Here is a 17,261-nt window from a genome sequence, read left to right as displayed (position 1 = left end):
TCTTTCCATGAAGAATGAAGGGCACAGTGCCGTTCGACGGTTCATCTTCAGCCCACATCTCCATCAACAACTGAGTGAAGCAAGTCTGTGTCCTAGTCCCCAGCTTCTTCGACATAATCTTCTCCCTGCTGCTGTCTTTCGCCTTTAGTGTATCAGAAGATGGAGTGTTTCTCCTCACGCGCTCAGGCAGTAAGCTGTTCAATCTCTCCCACCTTCAAGGCAAGACCAAGGTCCGTCACTTCTTGCTCCGAGAGATGCTCTTTGCTGACGACGCTGCTCTGGCTTCTCACACTCAAGAAGGGCCTGGCACATGCTTGCAAATAATTTGGCCTTAACATCAGCCTGATGGCCTTAAAACCAACGTGATGGGACAGGATGCCAGCGACGTGCCCAGTATCTCCATAGGGGACTACACCTTGGAAGTGGTCGAGGACTTCACTTACCTTGGTTCTACAATCCCCAACAACCTGTCCCTCGAGGCCGAGATCGGTAAGCGCATCGGCAAAAGCAGCTTCTGCCATATCAAGACTGACCAAGAAAGTGTGGGCCGAGAGAACGACAAGCTGGCTACAAACACCAAGATCTCAGTGGACAACGCCTGAGGGTTGAGCACCTTACTCTGTGGCAGTGAAACCTGGACAGCTTATGCCCGACAAGAATGTCGACTCAACAGCTTCCATCTGCTTTGCCTACGACGCATCTTGTGTATATGCTAGCAGGACAGAGTATCCAACAAGGATGTCCTCGAGAGGGCGAATACTCCAAGCGTGCTCACGTTGTTTTTCCAGAGACGCCTACGCTGGCTTGGCCATGACCGGCGCATGGAGGATGGACACCTTCCAAAGGATGTCCTCTACCGCGAACTTGCGTCAGGTTCCAGACCGGTTGGCCGTCTAATGCTGCGCTACAAGGACGTGTGCAAGAGGGACATGACGTCCGCCGAGATCAATCCCGACGCATGAGAATCAGCTGCAGCTGATCGCAGCAACTGGCATCGTGTCGTCCGGACAGGTGTCAAGAGAGCTGAGAGGCTGTGGCAAGACAGAAGGGAACGACAAAGAGCAAGAGCATCTTTCCTACCCTCGCTACCAACAGCGTACATATATATGCAGCAACTGTGACAGACTGCCACTCAGGAGTTGGACTCTACAGTCACAGTCGACGCTGCCCCAATACAGTTAACTGACATTTCTGGCGCAGGAGACAACATTTCAACATTCAGATGATTTTTCTTCATTGCCGTAAATGCTCTACAGACTTTTGCACGAAATGTCAATGTACTCACACTAAACGGTTTCTTCTCACTGAGGTCCCGTTTATGCAACCATTGAAATAGAGCGGTTTTCAATTGAGTGTCGCAAGTAATTTCGCGTTTGTTTCTCCTTGCGGCAAAGTTCGCGCCATTTACTCAACCAATGGCAAGACTAACCAATTCCAATGTCCTGCTCGCACGCATTTTCCCGCGCTTGGCGCCGGTTACATGTATTTGCTTCAAATTCTGATTGGCTCGTTGTGCTGTTTACGTCTGTTGGATTGGCCAGAGTAATAACTTAGGCGTTGGTTTAGCGACACTCGATTGAAAACCGCTCTATATACCCTCCGACGATACTACCTACCTGATATCGCATTGAAAGCTCTGCGGATGCGTCACCGGTAGTTCTTTGCGTTTTATGTTGCGTTCACACGAATACGCATCACAAACGAAACATTTGCAAGCCCTCTCCCGAGTCAAAGCTTTTGGAACGACATACTTGTACTCTTAAAGCCGCGTTCGCGCGAAAACACGAACTGTCTATCGTTGAGTAATAGTGTTGACGGGCGAAACGACCCGAAGACCGTCGTATGGACGCCGAGCGTTTGCTCTATTTTCCCGGAAACGCACTGGTGTGGGCGCACCTTAGAAGAGAAACATTTCGCACCTCCCCAGCCCACAGCGGCGGCGGGGAAATTGAAAACAAATTTCTGCCCGTAATGAGGGCTTTGGACCATTTTAATGGACTTTCTAACAAATTTGTAATAACGTTCAGTGACTCTTTCGACCATCCACAAAATGCCATACACTGGTGCATTTGAATAGAAAACCTCAGGTTCACATGTCCCGACTGTGCTTGGTCTTCCCCAACTTCCTGTGGTTTAGCATCGCTTTTTACGGGGAAGTACATGGGGTTTTTGACCTCTTTTATTAAAAATGGTGAAATAAAACCTTCACTTTGCTACAAAATAATTCTAGAACAACGAGAGGAGAGAAATCAACTCAATTCTTGACTGGAACAACCCGTGATCTGCTCTAGCGCATTTTGGAAACAAAAATACGAAAACTTGAAAAACATTAGCCTAACATTTTTCAAGTTTCAATCCATACCGGCCACTCTGTCTCTGGCTTGAGGCACTAATCGACAGTTTCATTGCACTGAGGTGATAATTTATAGCAAAACTAGACAATTATATTTTTGTTTCTGTTGTCAGACAAACACTTTTGGGTTTTGAAATGACATCAAATTTCCGTGATACTTCCCCTTTAAAACAACAGAAATTTGTTAACGAGCTTCAAATTGACTTTCAATGTGAGCACCTCAATTTGGCCCATTAACAAATTCTAAACAAGCTGCTTCTAATTGACACACTGAAAAAATAAAACCCAGTTATTGTACTCTTTTTCTTTTATTACGAACTGAGACGGGCTTTGATGTAATTCTATGTATTTGTTTCCGATAAATTTCCACCATAATTAATGTAATCGACGCTAATAACACATTGTACACTAAATAATATTAATCTGTCTTTTTCGGTTTTGCAATTGGCAGCAGAATAACTATTCACAATTTGTACAGTTCTATGATACAATTTTAACTCACGCTCCGACGGAATTTCCCGTTATTTATTTGCCTTGGTTTTCAGTCCTGTCTGAGATCTGTGATATGGTTAAATATAAAACCGCTATTGACAACGTGGCTTTTTCTGTACAAGTAAAATAAATACGATATTTAAGTTAAATTTTAACCTGGGTGATTTTTAAGCCAGCGTGTTGTCGTTAAAAGAACGCGCTCCTCCGCAGCGAACGAAGATTTAAGCTTAAAAGGCATCAAGTCGCCATGCTCGGATCAAATTCCTTTATACATTTTTAGAGCCTTATGAACACAAAATTGTTCGTTTCTCTTAACAATGGCGTCAAATCGTTGAAGGCTTCCATCTACAAGAGCAGAATCCACATATCAGGGCATCTACAGACTGGGAAGTAAGGTAGAGATTAAGCTAGTAAGGTGCGGATTATGTGGTCAAACGTTTGAACAAAGCACACATCTTAAGTACCATATTGTTGGGAGTCAGTCCATAAGAAGCTAAACACTGAAATAGTGGCCTCCAAGTCGATTGAAGTCTTGTATCGTAACTGGAGTTAAAGAATTGTGAATAATGAACCCAAAGAAAGTGACGAAAGAAACACAGAAAGAAGCAGTTCTTCCACAATGATTTAAATGTCCTTTCTTCTCGGGAAAGCGATCTCCCTCACAAACGAAAACATCGTAAGAAGAATTACTATTCAGTGTTTTTCCAGCGATGAGCGACTTGTCAGTAGTCTTAAAAAGCCTCTGCACTGTAAGAAATCTTCGGTCTCTACGATCTCCCTGCAACAATTTATAGCTCTTGACCTTCTTCAATAGGTCTCACCTTCCTCCGTACCTTAACAAATCCTCGCAAGCTAACTCGACGACGCTTGTCACAGCCCAACGATTTTCAAAGCTGCTGCGAATTTTTCCACTTCTATCACGCAGCGGGGAATCCTGCCCAGCTCAATCCACATTGTGATTGCCCAAGCATTTTTCACGTACGTATTTTCGAAGCTGGCGCTAATTTTGCTCTTACGTCACTGTAATGCAAGAACTCCTTGCAAGCTCACTCCAAATGGAAATTCTCCCCGCGTTTTCCACGAGCTAATCCTGGTTCCCCTCTTCTTGCTGTCCTTCGTCCTCTTCCTCTATCTGCTGAGCGTCAGGGGTTTTTCTGTCCTCTCCACTCTTCTCTTCCTCGTCGTCAAATTCATCGTCCGCCTCGCAGCTCCGACTACTGCTGGCGTACTTTGAGAAATCAACATTCTTAACGTTCGCTGCAACCTCTCGTAGTCTCTGCAATCTTTTCTCGCAGTCATCATCTGTATTCAATGAAAAATCATCCAGATTTTACTTACAACATAGTCCGTGCTGGTTTTTGGACATAAAATTCAAGGAGTATTCAAGGAGTATTCAAGCACTAAAAACTGAGTTTTCAAGGAGTACTCAAAGCAAGTTTACTTTGTCATGCACTATGTTTCGAAACGTTTTCATTGGTCAATAGCAACTTTAAAAAAGCCCCCCCGATATAATCTGTTCCCAATTTTGAAATCTGCGCTCAATCCCTGAATTACTTTGATACAATCCTACATTATTTCTCATCCGAACAAAAATTTAAGGAATTTTCATTATTTTCAAGCACTTTCAGCAAAAATTCTTCTTTTCAAAAGGAGAAATCTAATTTAACTCCAGGGCTTTTCAAGGACTTCAAGGAGTAGCAAAAACCCTGTTATAAGGATAACTTTTCAATACGTAAGTTAACTCTAGCACTTCCCACCTGAATCTAGCCTATTACGCGACGTTCTTTGGCTCGTACGTCACGCATTCCTCCCCACGTTCGCGTGGAGCAGTGCGTGACGTGACAAGCCAAGAACGTCTGCGTTCTTGGGGGGGAATGCGTGACGTGATGACCAAAAGAATGTCTGCTTGGCAGACTAACCTGAATCCTTTGCGTGGGACATTTGAATTTTATCTCAACCCGGGGGCCGGGCATTTGCCTACCACGGTGACATATGATGTAATAGTGACTTGGTTATATTCCCATTTTAATGGCACGATTTTTGTGCAAAGAAATCTATGCAGTATTGATTGTTCACATTACGCTAGATAGATTTAGTCTTTCACACCGAAACACTCTGTTAAGGACTTTGATTCTGTACGAGCGGGCACAACAAATCGTGCCGAAATCAGCGTTTCAAATGTAGCCTTTGAATTGGTAGAAAGTAATTTCGTTTCGACAACGACGAGGAGTTTGGGGTATTTATCTTCCGAATTTTACTGTTTTAAAAAACTCTGCTCAACCTCAAAGTAGAATTCTTGAATGAGAAAGTCGACAAAATACTTAGGATAAAACAAAAGAAACTCGAATGCTGCTCGGAGTGAAAAGACGAGACTACTTGTTAAGTTACACCTAAAAATCGGCGGAGAATCAGTGCTTTAACAAAACTTACCATCACCGGATGTTTCGGGCTCTGATTGGTCAATGGCTTCCTTCCTCGTCCCCTGCCAACTGACGCGTTTTTCCCGCCCTGAGGAGCTCTGCTCACCAGGCTTTCTCTCCTGCTCGTTTTTCGGTACTTGCGCATTATACCAGTATCTGTTGTCCTCGATCCGCTCCAGGATTTCCGTCGCGTCTGGATGCACGAGATCGCCCCAGGTCTCCCAGAGCGGTTGAATAACGAAGTCGATAAACACCACCTAACAGGGGATGGGAGAGGAGAAACAAAACGATTAAGGAGTTTTTTAAGATGAAAATGACATTGCATATACATCTACGGGTAAACAGACGCTTCTCCAAAATGGCGGCCGAAAATTCAAATAAGTTAAAATTAAAAACGTATACCAGCACTAGAAAGAGCACTATTACTTTAGTAACCCTGCAAAGTTTCAGTATAATCAGGTGTAATATCAGCCGAGAAAATGTAAGTTGTAAGTTTGTATCACTGGGGGGATGACGTATACTCCCAGTCATACAAACGTCTGTAAATTTGTCAAATTTCATCTTACATCTCCTAAGCTGATATAACACCTAATATGCTGAAACTCTCTTTCCAGTGCTGGTATCAGTTTTTCATTCAGTTCAATTTTAACTCATTCAAATCTGTTGCCACCATTTTGGAGAAAGGTCTTTTCCTTGGTAGCTGTCTTTTGAAACAAACCCTCTCCCAAACCAAGTGGCTATCTTAAAATAAAATCCCCTGACTTTTCACTGACTCTGAGTTTGAATTTAGTATTTCCCTGATTTGATACGAAATTCTCTGACCTTGAAAAAAACCTGTTTCTCCCCGGTTTTTCCCAAACCGTGACAACCCTTATTTAAGATCCCTTTACCCCAGGTGCCAGAGGCCCTCCCCATACGCAATCTCACTGTGATACAAATTTTCTGATCCTGTATTGTGCCGCGCTCGTTGGTCGGGCGTTTTGCCCCCGACCAACGACAACTCAGGGGTACGATCGTACACCAAATAAATAAACATGATCTGCCATCATTGACGACCAACTTGTGTTTGGCAGAATGAGATCAAATAGTAACATACGTAAGTTGTCCAAACACGCATACACCACTTTATTTACCTTCGGTGCCAACACAAGAGTATTAAAGCAAGGCAGACAGGGTCTTTGAAATAGACAGACCTACTTTGTAACAGACCACCTTTGATAACGTAAGCTAGCGTGACAGACAAACCTAAGATGGCGTGACCTAGCGTGAGAACAAAGCCTACGGTCGCGTGATCTAGCGTGATACGATAACGTGACAACAGGAATAAGATCGCGTGACCTAGCCTGCCACTCTAACCTAAGAAAACGTGACCAAGATTATCACGCCATATTAAGCAATTATTGTTAACTATCTTCGAATACGACCTATGTAAGAAATATCCAACATTTCAGTACAGGAAAGTGAAAACTACTATAATGTCAATAGCTGGGCATCAGTTAACTAGTCAAATCAAGCAATCTGTAGTACAATTACTGAAGTCGTACCTGTGATTTCTCTATAGATGCGTTATGTCTGTCCATCATCGGGCTGATTTCCATTCCGTCAATGTCTCGCTCTTTGTCACCCTAATGGACGAAATGCAACGATTAGCTTGCAGCGCAATTAACGACGGTGCCTACTTTTGTTACTGCACAAAGATTCTGCGCATCTCGAGATACTCGGGTTTCCTATGGGTGGTGCCTACTAATACAGGGATATTTTTGCGCGGTTTAAAACTATGCGGAGAAAGTAGAACTTAGCAAGTGCTTTTGGCGTCAAAAAAGAAAATCGGTGATAACCATGCATTTTTCAGAGAGAGCTTCAATTTGGAAAAAAAAAACGCCATACATTGCTTTGTGTTTTACAGTTTTTTTAGAATACATTGTTGCTTAATTATCTCTAAAAAATGTGTGGTTACCCCCAACTTTCTTTTTGGATTTCAATAGCCCTTGCTAAGATCTGCTTTTCCCGCAAAGTCATAAACCACAGAAAAATACTTCTTTATTAGTAAGCACCGTCCTTAAAAAATAGGTCCACAATGACTGCAAAAATTGTCAGTGCACCTGTCTGAAGAATTCTTCCATCAATCTGTCGACCCATTTTCTGTACATTGGAAGAGGCTTAGCAGGATTACTAAGATCAGCACAGTGTACAAGACATTTGAGCACCTGAAGAACAAATGCAAACAAACAAACATAAGCACGAACATCTTTTCGTGGTCACTGTAACTGAACAACAGTTGCCTGGGACATTGTTTAGCAGGCTATATTAAAGACGTACAATTACGCATGCTTTGGCGGAATGACGGTGAATTCATTCACCCACAAGCAAATTCTCCAATCACAAACTCACCCACAGGGAAGAAGGCATTTTGCGGTCACGCTTAAACATCGAGATCAAGTCACACATGTGTTGGCGATTTCTTTGAATTACAAGGTCCATAAGCGACTTTTCTTAACAAATGTAGAGAAATTATATTTGAATATATGAGGCATATATATGAACTGCGAGGGTATTTCTTCTATTTAAAATGTAGAGTAAGTTCGCTGTGGGGAAATGGCATGTGGGCGTGGAAGAAGGGAGGAGGGGTGCGTATTTTTTCGTATCGCATTTTAAATGAAACTTGTTAGGCTTCTGAGACTTCGGAACAAATCAAAGTCTGGTAGTTCAAATAAAAGTTACGGAGCAGTACTTTCCTGAAGCGCTGTGGATTGTTATTCATTATGCTCTAAAAGGTGGTTTTAACACTTGAGTCGGTGGATAGAATCCTAAAGTGTGATCATTCAAATGAAAGCTACTGAGCAGTACTTTCCTGTGGTGCTGTTTATTATGCTGTACAGGATGGTTTTAACTCTTGAGTCTGTGGATGAAACCCTAAAGTGTGATCATTCAAATGAAAGCTACCGAGCAGTACTTTCCTGTGGTGCTGTTTATTATGCTGTACAGGATGGCTTTAACTCTTGAGTCTGTGGATGAAACCCTAAAGTGTGATCATTCAAATGAAAGCTACTGAGCAGTACGTTCCTGTGGTGCTGTTTATTATGCTGTACAAGGTGGTTCTAACTCTTGAGTAGGTGAATGAAATCCTAAAGTGTGACCGTTCAAACGTTTACTCCTACGGTATTGCTCGTTTTTACTCTTCCCTTAGTTGAAACTTGAGTACATCCGACAATTTGCATCTCGAATTGTTAGAGGGTCCACTGACCTGCATTCTATCGGTTCCATTATCCAGACACAGCACTCCACTACCTGCGACCTTCTTACTTTCAACCATAGTCTTTAAAGACGCGAGCAGGCTCATGTGTTTTGCGTTATCAGTTGCTAGTACCTGATAGGAAGGGAACAAAAGGAGATCAACAGTTGTTCTAACCTTCAGTATGGGAAAAGGTTGAAAAGTAACATGAAACAAAAAAACACTCATCAAGCAAGACATATTGGGACGTTTTGAAAGCCATGAACTCGAGAATTTCTCGACGCAATTTTACCGCCAATTTTCGCAATTAAACTGCAGTCAAACCTCAATGAAAATCATAGCTTTGATAGTCGCGGAGTAATGCAGGTGGGGCGGAATCCGCCACCCCAACTCCCCCCCCCCCCCCCACCTCACCTCTCCCGGCCCAAGAAGACGCAAAAAAGTCCAGACTATCAGAGCTATGGAGTCAAGGAAAGAAGTTTGAGAGAACTGTTAAAGCGAGTGTTTCCACAGCTGTTTCGAGATCTCCCAAACTTTTAGCAGCGTTTGCTAGTAATTCTATAAAACCGTCAAATTGTTCTCTAAAACAGCGCAAGGACATTTACAGTTTTTTTTCTAGAGTCGAGTAAAATAAAAGCCGGACTAAGGCGTCCGCTTTCGCAAGCTAAAGAGTTACAGAAACATCTTACCATTTCAATAATCATTCTCCGCACCGTCTGCCTTTCTTTTCTCGTGAGATTTTCAAGAATGTCACAGTCTTCATGTTGTAAGAGTTGAAAAGCCACAGCCAGGTGGTGATTTTCAAGAACGGACTCGTCATTATACATCAGCGCCATTTCGGAATCTAGAAAAGAAAATCGTTGACTATCAGAAAATAGTTTTCCTTTCATATAATGTGTTTTAAGGAGAGTGCCGCCTTTGCTACTACGCATACCTTCTGCGCATCTGGGGATGGTGTCTTCTAAAGAAAGATGTTTTTGCCTATATGTGAGAAGATAAGATCTTAGCAAGGGTCGTTGGAATCCTATTTGCCCAAATAAGATCCTAGGGGTATTATTACCCCCTCCCCGCCCCCGATGGAAAGCATGAAGTGACTGGGAGTGTTACTACTCCCCCCTGGAAATATCTCTGAGTGTTTCTTGTATCTACATGTAAAATGAAGTACTTACTTGTTGCCACTAAGAAGTGATTGTTAACTCCCGGATGATCAACATCATGAACAGCACTAGCTAAGATGGCGGCAAGCACTTCAAGATCAGTGAAGACCGACTGAAAGAGACAACACAAAACAAAGTTTAGCACATCAAAGAAGTGCCAATACTGAATAGCTTTCATTTCAATGGTCGTACTTTGGATATTAAATTTTGTCCAGAATCAACAGTAAGAGCGACCTTGCATGGCTTAATGATCAACACCATGAAAAATAACTACTGTAAAATAGCTTTCATCTGAATGTCACAAACCCCAACAGTAAGAACCACATTAAACAACATAATAAACAGCACCACAGGAAAGTACTGCTCAGAAGCTTTCATGTGAATGGTCACACTTTAGGATTTCATCCACAGGCTCAATACTTAGATCCACTTTGTACATCATAATAAACAGCACCAAAGTGAATAATTTGTCTAAATTTGTCTGTTGATTTGTCCATCTATACAGATGATTACAAAAGTAGAAAACTTTTACATCTTAAATCATGTCCGTCCTGTGTTTACACTGAGATGATCTGTCTGTTTCAGACAACTAAATTGTTTGTCTGTCTCCTTATGTGAAAACAGTTATTTTAATAAATTCAGATTTTGGAACACGAAGGAGGGGGAAAACTAACATGCATACTTACTTCAAACGCTTGTGCTGAGAGAAGCACGTGGGATGTTTGTGTGACGTCAGCAGCGTGCGTGCAATTGTGGAAAGGGACATCTTTTAAATAGTGACCCTGTGAATAGTATAAATACTTGCAATAAAACTTGATCTTTTTTCTGGAACTATTTTCTTTCAATCTGCATCTCAGAAAAATGAGGAAAATCCTAATATAAGTCAGCCTAAATGCAGAAATTTTATATTTGCATATGAGAAAAAAACTAGAGACGTTTTTGAGAAACATTAAAAAAAAACTAGCTATATTTGAAACAAACAACGTTTTACTGTCCTCGTTTCTAATATCGCTAGTTTTTAATAATTACGAGAAAACAGTTCTTTTTTTAAAGTTAGACTTCTTAGATTAAATTTGTTATCATCACAATGATTACCAACAGTATATTTTCTTACCTCGACTGAAGTCATATAGTTAATAAACGTAGTGGGTTTTATCTTGAATATTTTTAATAAATCTCTGGCCTGCAAATAGAGGAAAAATGTTACTCTTTTGTTCAAACTTTGCACTTAAAGTTTGGTAAATACAGTATGAACATTTAGCATAAGCATAAGTATGAGCATAAACAAACTGCACATGCAGTAAAGGACTCTGCAAGATTGATGGAGAAGTGCTACTTTGACTGTTTGTATTTTAAATGCCTTTCGTGGCAAAAACAACCAGTTAACAAATTTTCAAAGTCAACTCTTGAGTCACCATCCTGCATAAGCACAACATCCAAGCAAAGTTCTAGAATTAGTTTGACATTAATGTTAGGAAAATGGCCAGACAATGTGAGATAACCAACTCTGCTATTTCCAGCACTGTTTTGGTTCCTGAGATAATTATGCCTGACTGCAATATGGCTCCTGACCTCTGCTACACTGTAAAACAGTCCATACAACGGCACTAGTCCATCGTACAAAAATGCATAGTCTTGGAACAAAAGATCTAGAGTAAAGACTAGTTTTCATTAGCGACAAAAGCACACGCACAAGCACAAGCATAAGAGCTATATGTCAAGTGAAAACGAATGGGGCACAAGCACAAGCACAAATACATGTACAAAAAAACGAAAAATTTTGATCCTTGTGCTTGTGTTGAGGCCGTGTTCATGGTGAAATAAAAACTCTCTTGCTTGCACTTGTTCTTGCATCACAAGTGAAAACTAGCCTTAAGCAGGGAAATGTGACTCTACACACCACCCGGAGGAGTCACGACAATGATGATGATGATGAAGATGAGAAAGGAAATTCGAGAAAGGGGAGAGATGATATCTCGCTTGTCATGCCCCACAGATGTGTGCTAATCAACACTTTGGGTTATGGAGAAGGAAGGAAGTTTATTATTAATTTTATTCTGTCACATTTATAGATATTTACAAAGTTTGTTTAGTATAGTTGATGGGGAAGCCTGAACTGTAAGTGCAGGTTTTGGGTGTCTAGCCCTCTGTAGTTCATCATAAAACAAGTACTAAAGACAGTGATTACCTGCAGGATTGTGTATGTTACAGCAAGCAAGGGATGGCCTTGAGTAATATCATGTAATTTGAACACATCAAATGTCCATTTGTTTATTTCTTCTAGAACCTGAAAACAAACAATACATGGAAATTTGACCCTTTATGCCTGAGCATCCATCCATCTACTCGGTAAAATGTATTTGAATATCAAGACATTCAATCTTTGGAGATTTAATATTTCCTTCTCATAACTTGCATGTTTGATCAAACAGGAAAGAGGAAAAAGACAGAAAGCTTTCCAGGACAAGAAGAAACTCACCTTTGCTAATTCACTTTCATTGGAAACCTCAACCCCAAATCTACAAACAGAGGGAAAACATCAACTTGGTTGTCTGGTAGGTGGGACAGTAAGTTAAAGATGGAGAACTGATATTTAAGAGGCCATCTTAGGACCCACTTGCCAGCCATGAGGGAACAAGTCACTAGGACAAAACCAGACCTTTTGAAGAAGACATCTCAAGTCACTTCTTCCGACAATTACCCACAGGATCCGGTGGCAAGTATTGGGGAACAGGGATGGTGCAGTGGTGAGAGCACTCGGCTTCCACCATTGTGGCCCGGGTTTGATTCCTCGACCAGGTATCAAACATGCATGTGGGTTAAGTTTGTTGTTGGTTCTTGCTCTTGCTCCAAGAGGTTTTTCTCTGGGTTCTTCAGTTTTCCCCTCTCCTAAAAAACCAACGTTTCCAAATTCCAATTTGATCTTGAGAGTGCCCCCATACTGCACTCTCCTTTTGACTATTCACCATGTTCTGGCCTGAATTGTGATCAAGATATTCCCAGTATGTTGCCTTGTGGACTATCTTCCATAGTCCGTGCTGGTTTTTGGACATAAAATTCAAGGAGTTTTCAAGGCATATTCAAGTACTAAAAACTGAATTTTCAAGGAGTACTAAAAGCAAGGTTACTTTGTCTTACACTGCTTCAAAATGTTTTCATTGGTCATGAATATCAACTTTAAGAAAGCTTCCCCGGATATAATCTGTCCTGATTTTGAAATCTGCGCTCAATCCCTGAAATACTTTGACACCATCCCACATTATTTCCCATCTGAACAAAAATTCAAGGAGTTTTCATTATATTCAAGCACTTTCAGCAAAAATTCTTTTTTTCAAGGGCTTTTCAAGCGCCCCTGAAATCTAAAATTAAATTCCAGAGCTTTTAAAGGACTTCAAGGAGTAGCACGAACCCTGATCTTCTGATCAGTGGATTACTTTGAGTACAGGCAGTGTTTTTGCACCACCTTGCTCAAAACTTAGCTGTTGTTGTTGTTTTTTTTCTTTTCATTGGAGACCTGTGGTTGAAATAGAACTCATCCCTTCACCACATCTCTTTGCCACACCCAATAAACCCCCTCCTCAGTCACCACCACACCCTCCTGGGATTACCACATACCTTGGAACAGACCCGCTGAAGCTGTGTAGTCTAGTTAATTTTCGAACACCGTTAACCATGGACCGCGATCTTGCACGGATCCCTTGGCTTTTTGTTTTTGTACCAGGAACAGCATCCACCTCTAGTTGCTTGTCTATGATGACAAAACCAATGTATTTAGCATGTATTTTTAAGTAGTTTCTTGCCAAAACTTGATGGATAAAGGCGCTTCTTCGACTCATTAATAACTCATGAAGAGAAAACAAAGGAAACCACCACCCTGACGCGGTTTGGAAATGTGATCTTAATTATCATTAAATTTGTTGACCTTTTTCTTTGAATTTCTCCAAACATTATAAGCAGTTTGAGAAGATACAGTCCACTCCCGATAACGAGTTATTGCGGGAGTCGACTGTATATCAAAAACTTGAAAGAATGTTTCATTTGATTCCCAAACAGCTTGAAGTAGGTTAAAAAAAATTCAGCAGCATCTTGTTTTTTACAACCCACTTCTTATTCTTAACAAATGGGATAAAACACTCTTGCTTGTATTTGATATAATTATTATATCTCAGCAATTACATTTATCAATGGTTTTTGGTATGGCAAAGGTAAGGACTTGATTCCCAACCCAATATGAATTAGCTTCATACTGTACTTTCTTTTTTGAGACCTCAATCCTGCCCTGAAATTTCCGATGACTTTCCATATGGAGGGGGGAGGGGTATGGATTTTTTCTGGAAACTCCACAATGTATGTCAGGAACGAAACTTTCGGATGCAGGGGACCACATGATGCAAAATAAACTGTTTTGAATATGTTCCGTTGCCGGATCTCTTGTTGTAGAGATGCACGTGCCAGACATCACTTTACATGTAAATAAACCAAGGTGATTACAAGGCTGACACTATGGCAAAGGGCTTATTTATTTGGGCCAAAAATAAATTTAAACTTTTTGTAACCGTTTTTATAGCCGTTAGCCATTAACGTTCAAATTTAAACTTTTTGTAGCTGTTATTTTTTAACCTAATGCATCTTATGCACTGTTGTATACGCTATGTCATGTACACTAGTTAACCATCAACCATTTATGTTTACATTCAAATTTAAACTTTTAAGAGCTGTTGGTTTTTCTCATTGTAACTCTAGCGCTGAAGAAGACTAGTTGTACAATTTGAAATAAATCTGGCCCAAGTAAATAAGCCCTTTGCCGTAGTGTCAGCCCTGCGATCAGTTTGGTTTATGTCAGGAACTTACCTGTAAACGTGTTATAAACCCAGGCCGACACTTGGTTCCCAGACTGGTTGCTTTCGGAGAAATCTTTGAGTTCTCTATTTAATAGTCTCTTAAACTTATTAGAAGCCATTTCACTGACAGAGGTGTGCGTTTGTAATGTTTCCAGTTGATATAACACCCAGTCCAGTTCATCCAAGGTGTTATTAGCAAGCTGTCAGATGAACATACAACAACATTTAAGATACAGTGGTAAAAGGAAAGACGGAACTGTGGAGCTTGACCAGGCAAAAATGTATTGGAGAAAATAAATTGTTATCTGATCCTGTTATTTTCAGATGAGAAAACAAAATTATCTTTCAGGATCAAAGCTTATTTTGTTTTCCTGTCAACAATATATTCACTTTGTTTTATCAACTGAGTTTGTAAGGTAAATTGGAGACTGTACAAAGATTCGAAAGTTGACATTTTGAGTATTAGCCTTTTGTTAGAGTTCAAAAGGTGTAAAGGAAATCTTATAATGAAAGAGGGAGACTTTGGTTCATAAGATAATAGAAATCTAATTGCAATTTAACAACGACGACTGCAAACCTTTTGATAGCCATCATCCCTTGGAAGGTGAAGGGAACCTTGAAAAAGAAAATATTATTAATTACTACTTTTGCAAACCATGAAAAAGTAGGCTACAATACAGACATCATCATCATCATAATAAATAATAATAATAATTATAATTATAATAATAATAATAATAATAATAATAATAATAATAATAATATTTGATATCATTTTGTTTCCACCATGAAAGGGAGTGTGACAAAAGATATGCAAAATATCTAATGGTTAAATGCAGAGTTGTTCACATTTTGCTCTTAAGTTCCCCACACCCTCCCCCGATAGAATGATGAAGTCCTCTTTGCATTGTTGTTACACAGGCTCAACATTGTAAGGAGGTGGGGGGGTCAGGAACAGAGATTTTTCATTTGCGGTACCATGTTTCCATTGTGTGCATACGGCAAATTCAGTGTTAGATATGCTGCTGCTGATTTTTGGAACAAAATACCTCTAAACATCAAGAATGCAGCATCTCTTCAAAGATTAAGAAAAGATTTAAAGAATATCTGCTATCATCCATAGCCTGAGGGTGATTTCTTAACTTCCTGCATAGCTATTTACTTATTTGTTCTTTTTCTTCTTCTTTTCATTACTTATTCGTTTATTTTACTGACCTATGTTTGCTTATTTACATGTATGCTCGCTAACTAAGATTAATTTAAATGCAGATATCCTTTTGTTAAGTAAGATTTCAGGTGTGTAAACACTTTTTAACCCCATGGGTTTTCGTTTTCACACCTCCACATTCCTTTCTCTCCAATTCCTGTTCTTTATGTTTAATTTATATGTGGAAGTAAAGAAACTGGAACTTAAACTTGAACTGGGTCGCAATAAAAAAACAGTGAATAGCATACTTTGTAACATTTCTCACAAGCTCTTAATTGTCCTTGATTGTAGGTAACTACATGTATACAACATCATGTTGCCAATTTTTGCAGTCAATCCTCAGATTTAGGTCTACAGGTTTCAAAGACATCACTGTTAAACATGATATGTACCTGAGCACGACAACCCTGAGCCATTCTGGGCATCTTGCGCTAAATTGTTGTTCCGCAAAATCTGCGATCCTACAGATCCTCTTCTTCTGAAACCATGATAAATATCATAAAAAGTTTAAAACATGCATGATTTGAAGTTTTGTTTAAACACGTTCAAATTAATGAGTTTCAGATGAAAATTAAGCTTTATTGCTAATCACAAAACTACTTATCCGTCAAAACTTTTAAGGTACAGTTCAAGTGCTGTTTTTCTGTCCAATAATAATTATGAATTAATCATTAATTTTCATGTTTTGAGAGATCAGCCAAGTACTAGAAACTCAAATGACTGGCCTCTTGACTTGAGACTTGATTATTAAAAACTTGTTTTAAGAATCGAGAAAAGAGTCTCAACACGCAACGATCAAGACGTGAGAGATTGTCAACTTACATCTGAGTAGTACTGTTCAGGGTCCAGTTGTTCAAGAAGTGGATAACATTATCCAGTGGATAAATCACTATCCAGTAAATGAGATGAACCCTAACTCAAACATTTTACCTGCTGGATAGCAACTTATCTACTGGACAAAGCTTTCTAATCTTTGAACAACTGGGACCTGTATGTGGAATTTACTCTTACTATCATTAAATTTGGGACCAGAGTTTTTACATCAACAATAAACAAAGAGGAGAGAAGGAGAGGACTAATAGCGTATTACTTGTATTTATTTAGAAAATGTTTTTTAAACCTTAATACAGGAAATTCCCACAGCACCACATATTTGCATTTCTTGTGACTTTTTATTAAATCACAAAACTTTGAAGTCTTGAAAAAAGAATGGTGGTTTTTTATTTTATGACAGCCTAGACTCTATACGCACGAAATGTAGAGTAAAATAATTGCCCTTCCAAAATCACAAAATTAAGCTAAAAAAAACTTCCTGTAACAAAAAATATTTACTTCTAATCATTATCACAGTCAAGATTGGTAACAACTTACTTTTCTTTTTTGGCATTTGTCAGCGACATAAAATTGTTTCGAACATTTCTCAGACTTGACAAGATCTGTGCGAAAGGAGTGACCAACTCCTCCACTCGAGTTCTGCAAAGCAAGGATTTTTATCCAACCTTTGTAAAAGATGAATTTGCATGAATTCTCTTATAGATGCCTCGCCACACCCTTTTAAT

The 17,261-nt window shown here is 39.9% G+C and overlaps 1 protein-coding gene across 8 annotated transcripts in view; it reads right to left on the bottom strand.

Annotated features, from left to right (window-relative positions):
* Nucleotides 1–2,642: 2,642 nt before the first annotated feature.
* LOC146463638 (3',5'-cyclic-AMP phosphodiesterase 4C-like) overlaps nucleotides 2,643–17,261 on the bottom strand; it is a 58,340-nt gene continuing 43,721 nt past the window's right edge. For all 8 annotated transcript variants that reach the window (XM_085084123.1, XM_085084124.1, XM_085084122.1 and 5 more), the window contains 16 exons: nucleotides 17,074–17,175; nucleotides 16,095–16,180; nucleotides 15,073–15,110; nucleotides 14,506–14,695; nucleotides 13,270–13,402; nucleotides 12,134–12,173; nucleotides 11,843–11,941; nucleotides 10,769–10,837; nucleotides 10,341–10,436; nucleotides 9,667–9,766; nucleotides 9,187–9,341; nucleotides 8,510–8,632; nucleotides 7,368–7,472; nucleotides 6,810–6,890; nucleotides 5,276–5,522; nucleotides 2,643–4,147 (listed from right to left, as the gene is read on the bottom strand). In XM_085084123.1, coding sequence (XP_084940249.1) covers nucleotides 3,930–4,147; nucleotides 5,276–5,522; nucleotides 6,810–6,890; nucleotides 7,368–7,472; nucleotides 8,510–8,632; nucleotides 9,187–9,341; nucleotides 9,667–9,766; nucleotides 10,341–10,436; nucleotides 10,769–10,837; nucleotides 11,843–11,941; nucleotides 12,134–12,173; nucleotides 13,270–13,402; nucleotides 14,506–14,695; nucleotides 15,073–15,110; nucleotides 16,095–16,180; nucleotides 17,074–17,175 — 1,882 coding nt within the window. In that variant the 3' untranslated portion in view covers nucleotides 2,643–3,929. The remainder of the gene's footprint in view (nucleotides 4,148–5,275; nucleotides 5,523–6,809; nucleotides 6,891–7,367; nucleotides 7,473–8,509; nucleotides 8,633–9,186; nucleotides 9,342–9,666; nucleotides 9,767–10,340; nucleotides 10,437–10,768; nucleotides 10,838–11,842; nucleotides 11,942–12,133; nucleotides 12,174–13,269; nucleotides 13,403–14,505; nucleotides 14,696–15,072; nucleotides 15,111–16,094; nucleotides 16,181–17,073; nucleotides 17,176–17,261) is intronic.

Source organism: Pavona decussata, unplaced genomic scaffold (assembly GCF_977016875.1).
Source record: "Pavona decussata unplaced genomic scaffold, jaPavDecu1.1 SCAFFOLD_175, whole genome shotgun sequence".
NCBI classification, from domain to species: Eukaryota; Metazoa; Cnidaria; class Anthozoa; order Scleractinia; family Agariciidae; genus Pavona; species Pavona decussata.
This window is presented reverse-complemented; position numbering and strand designations above follow the sequence as displayed.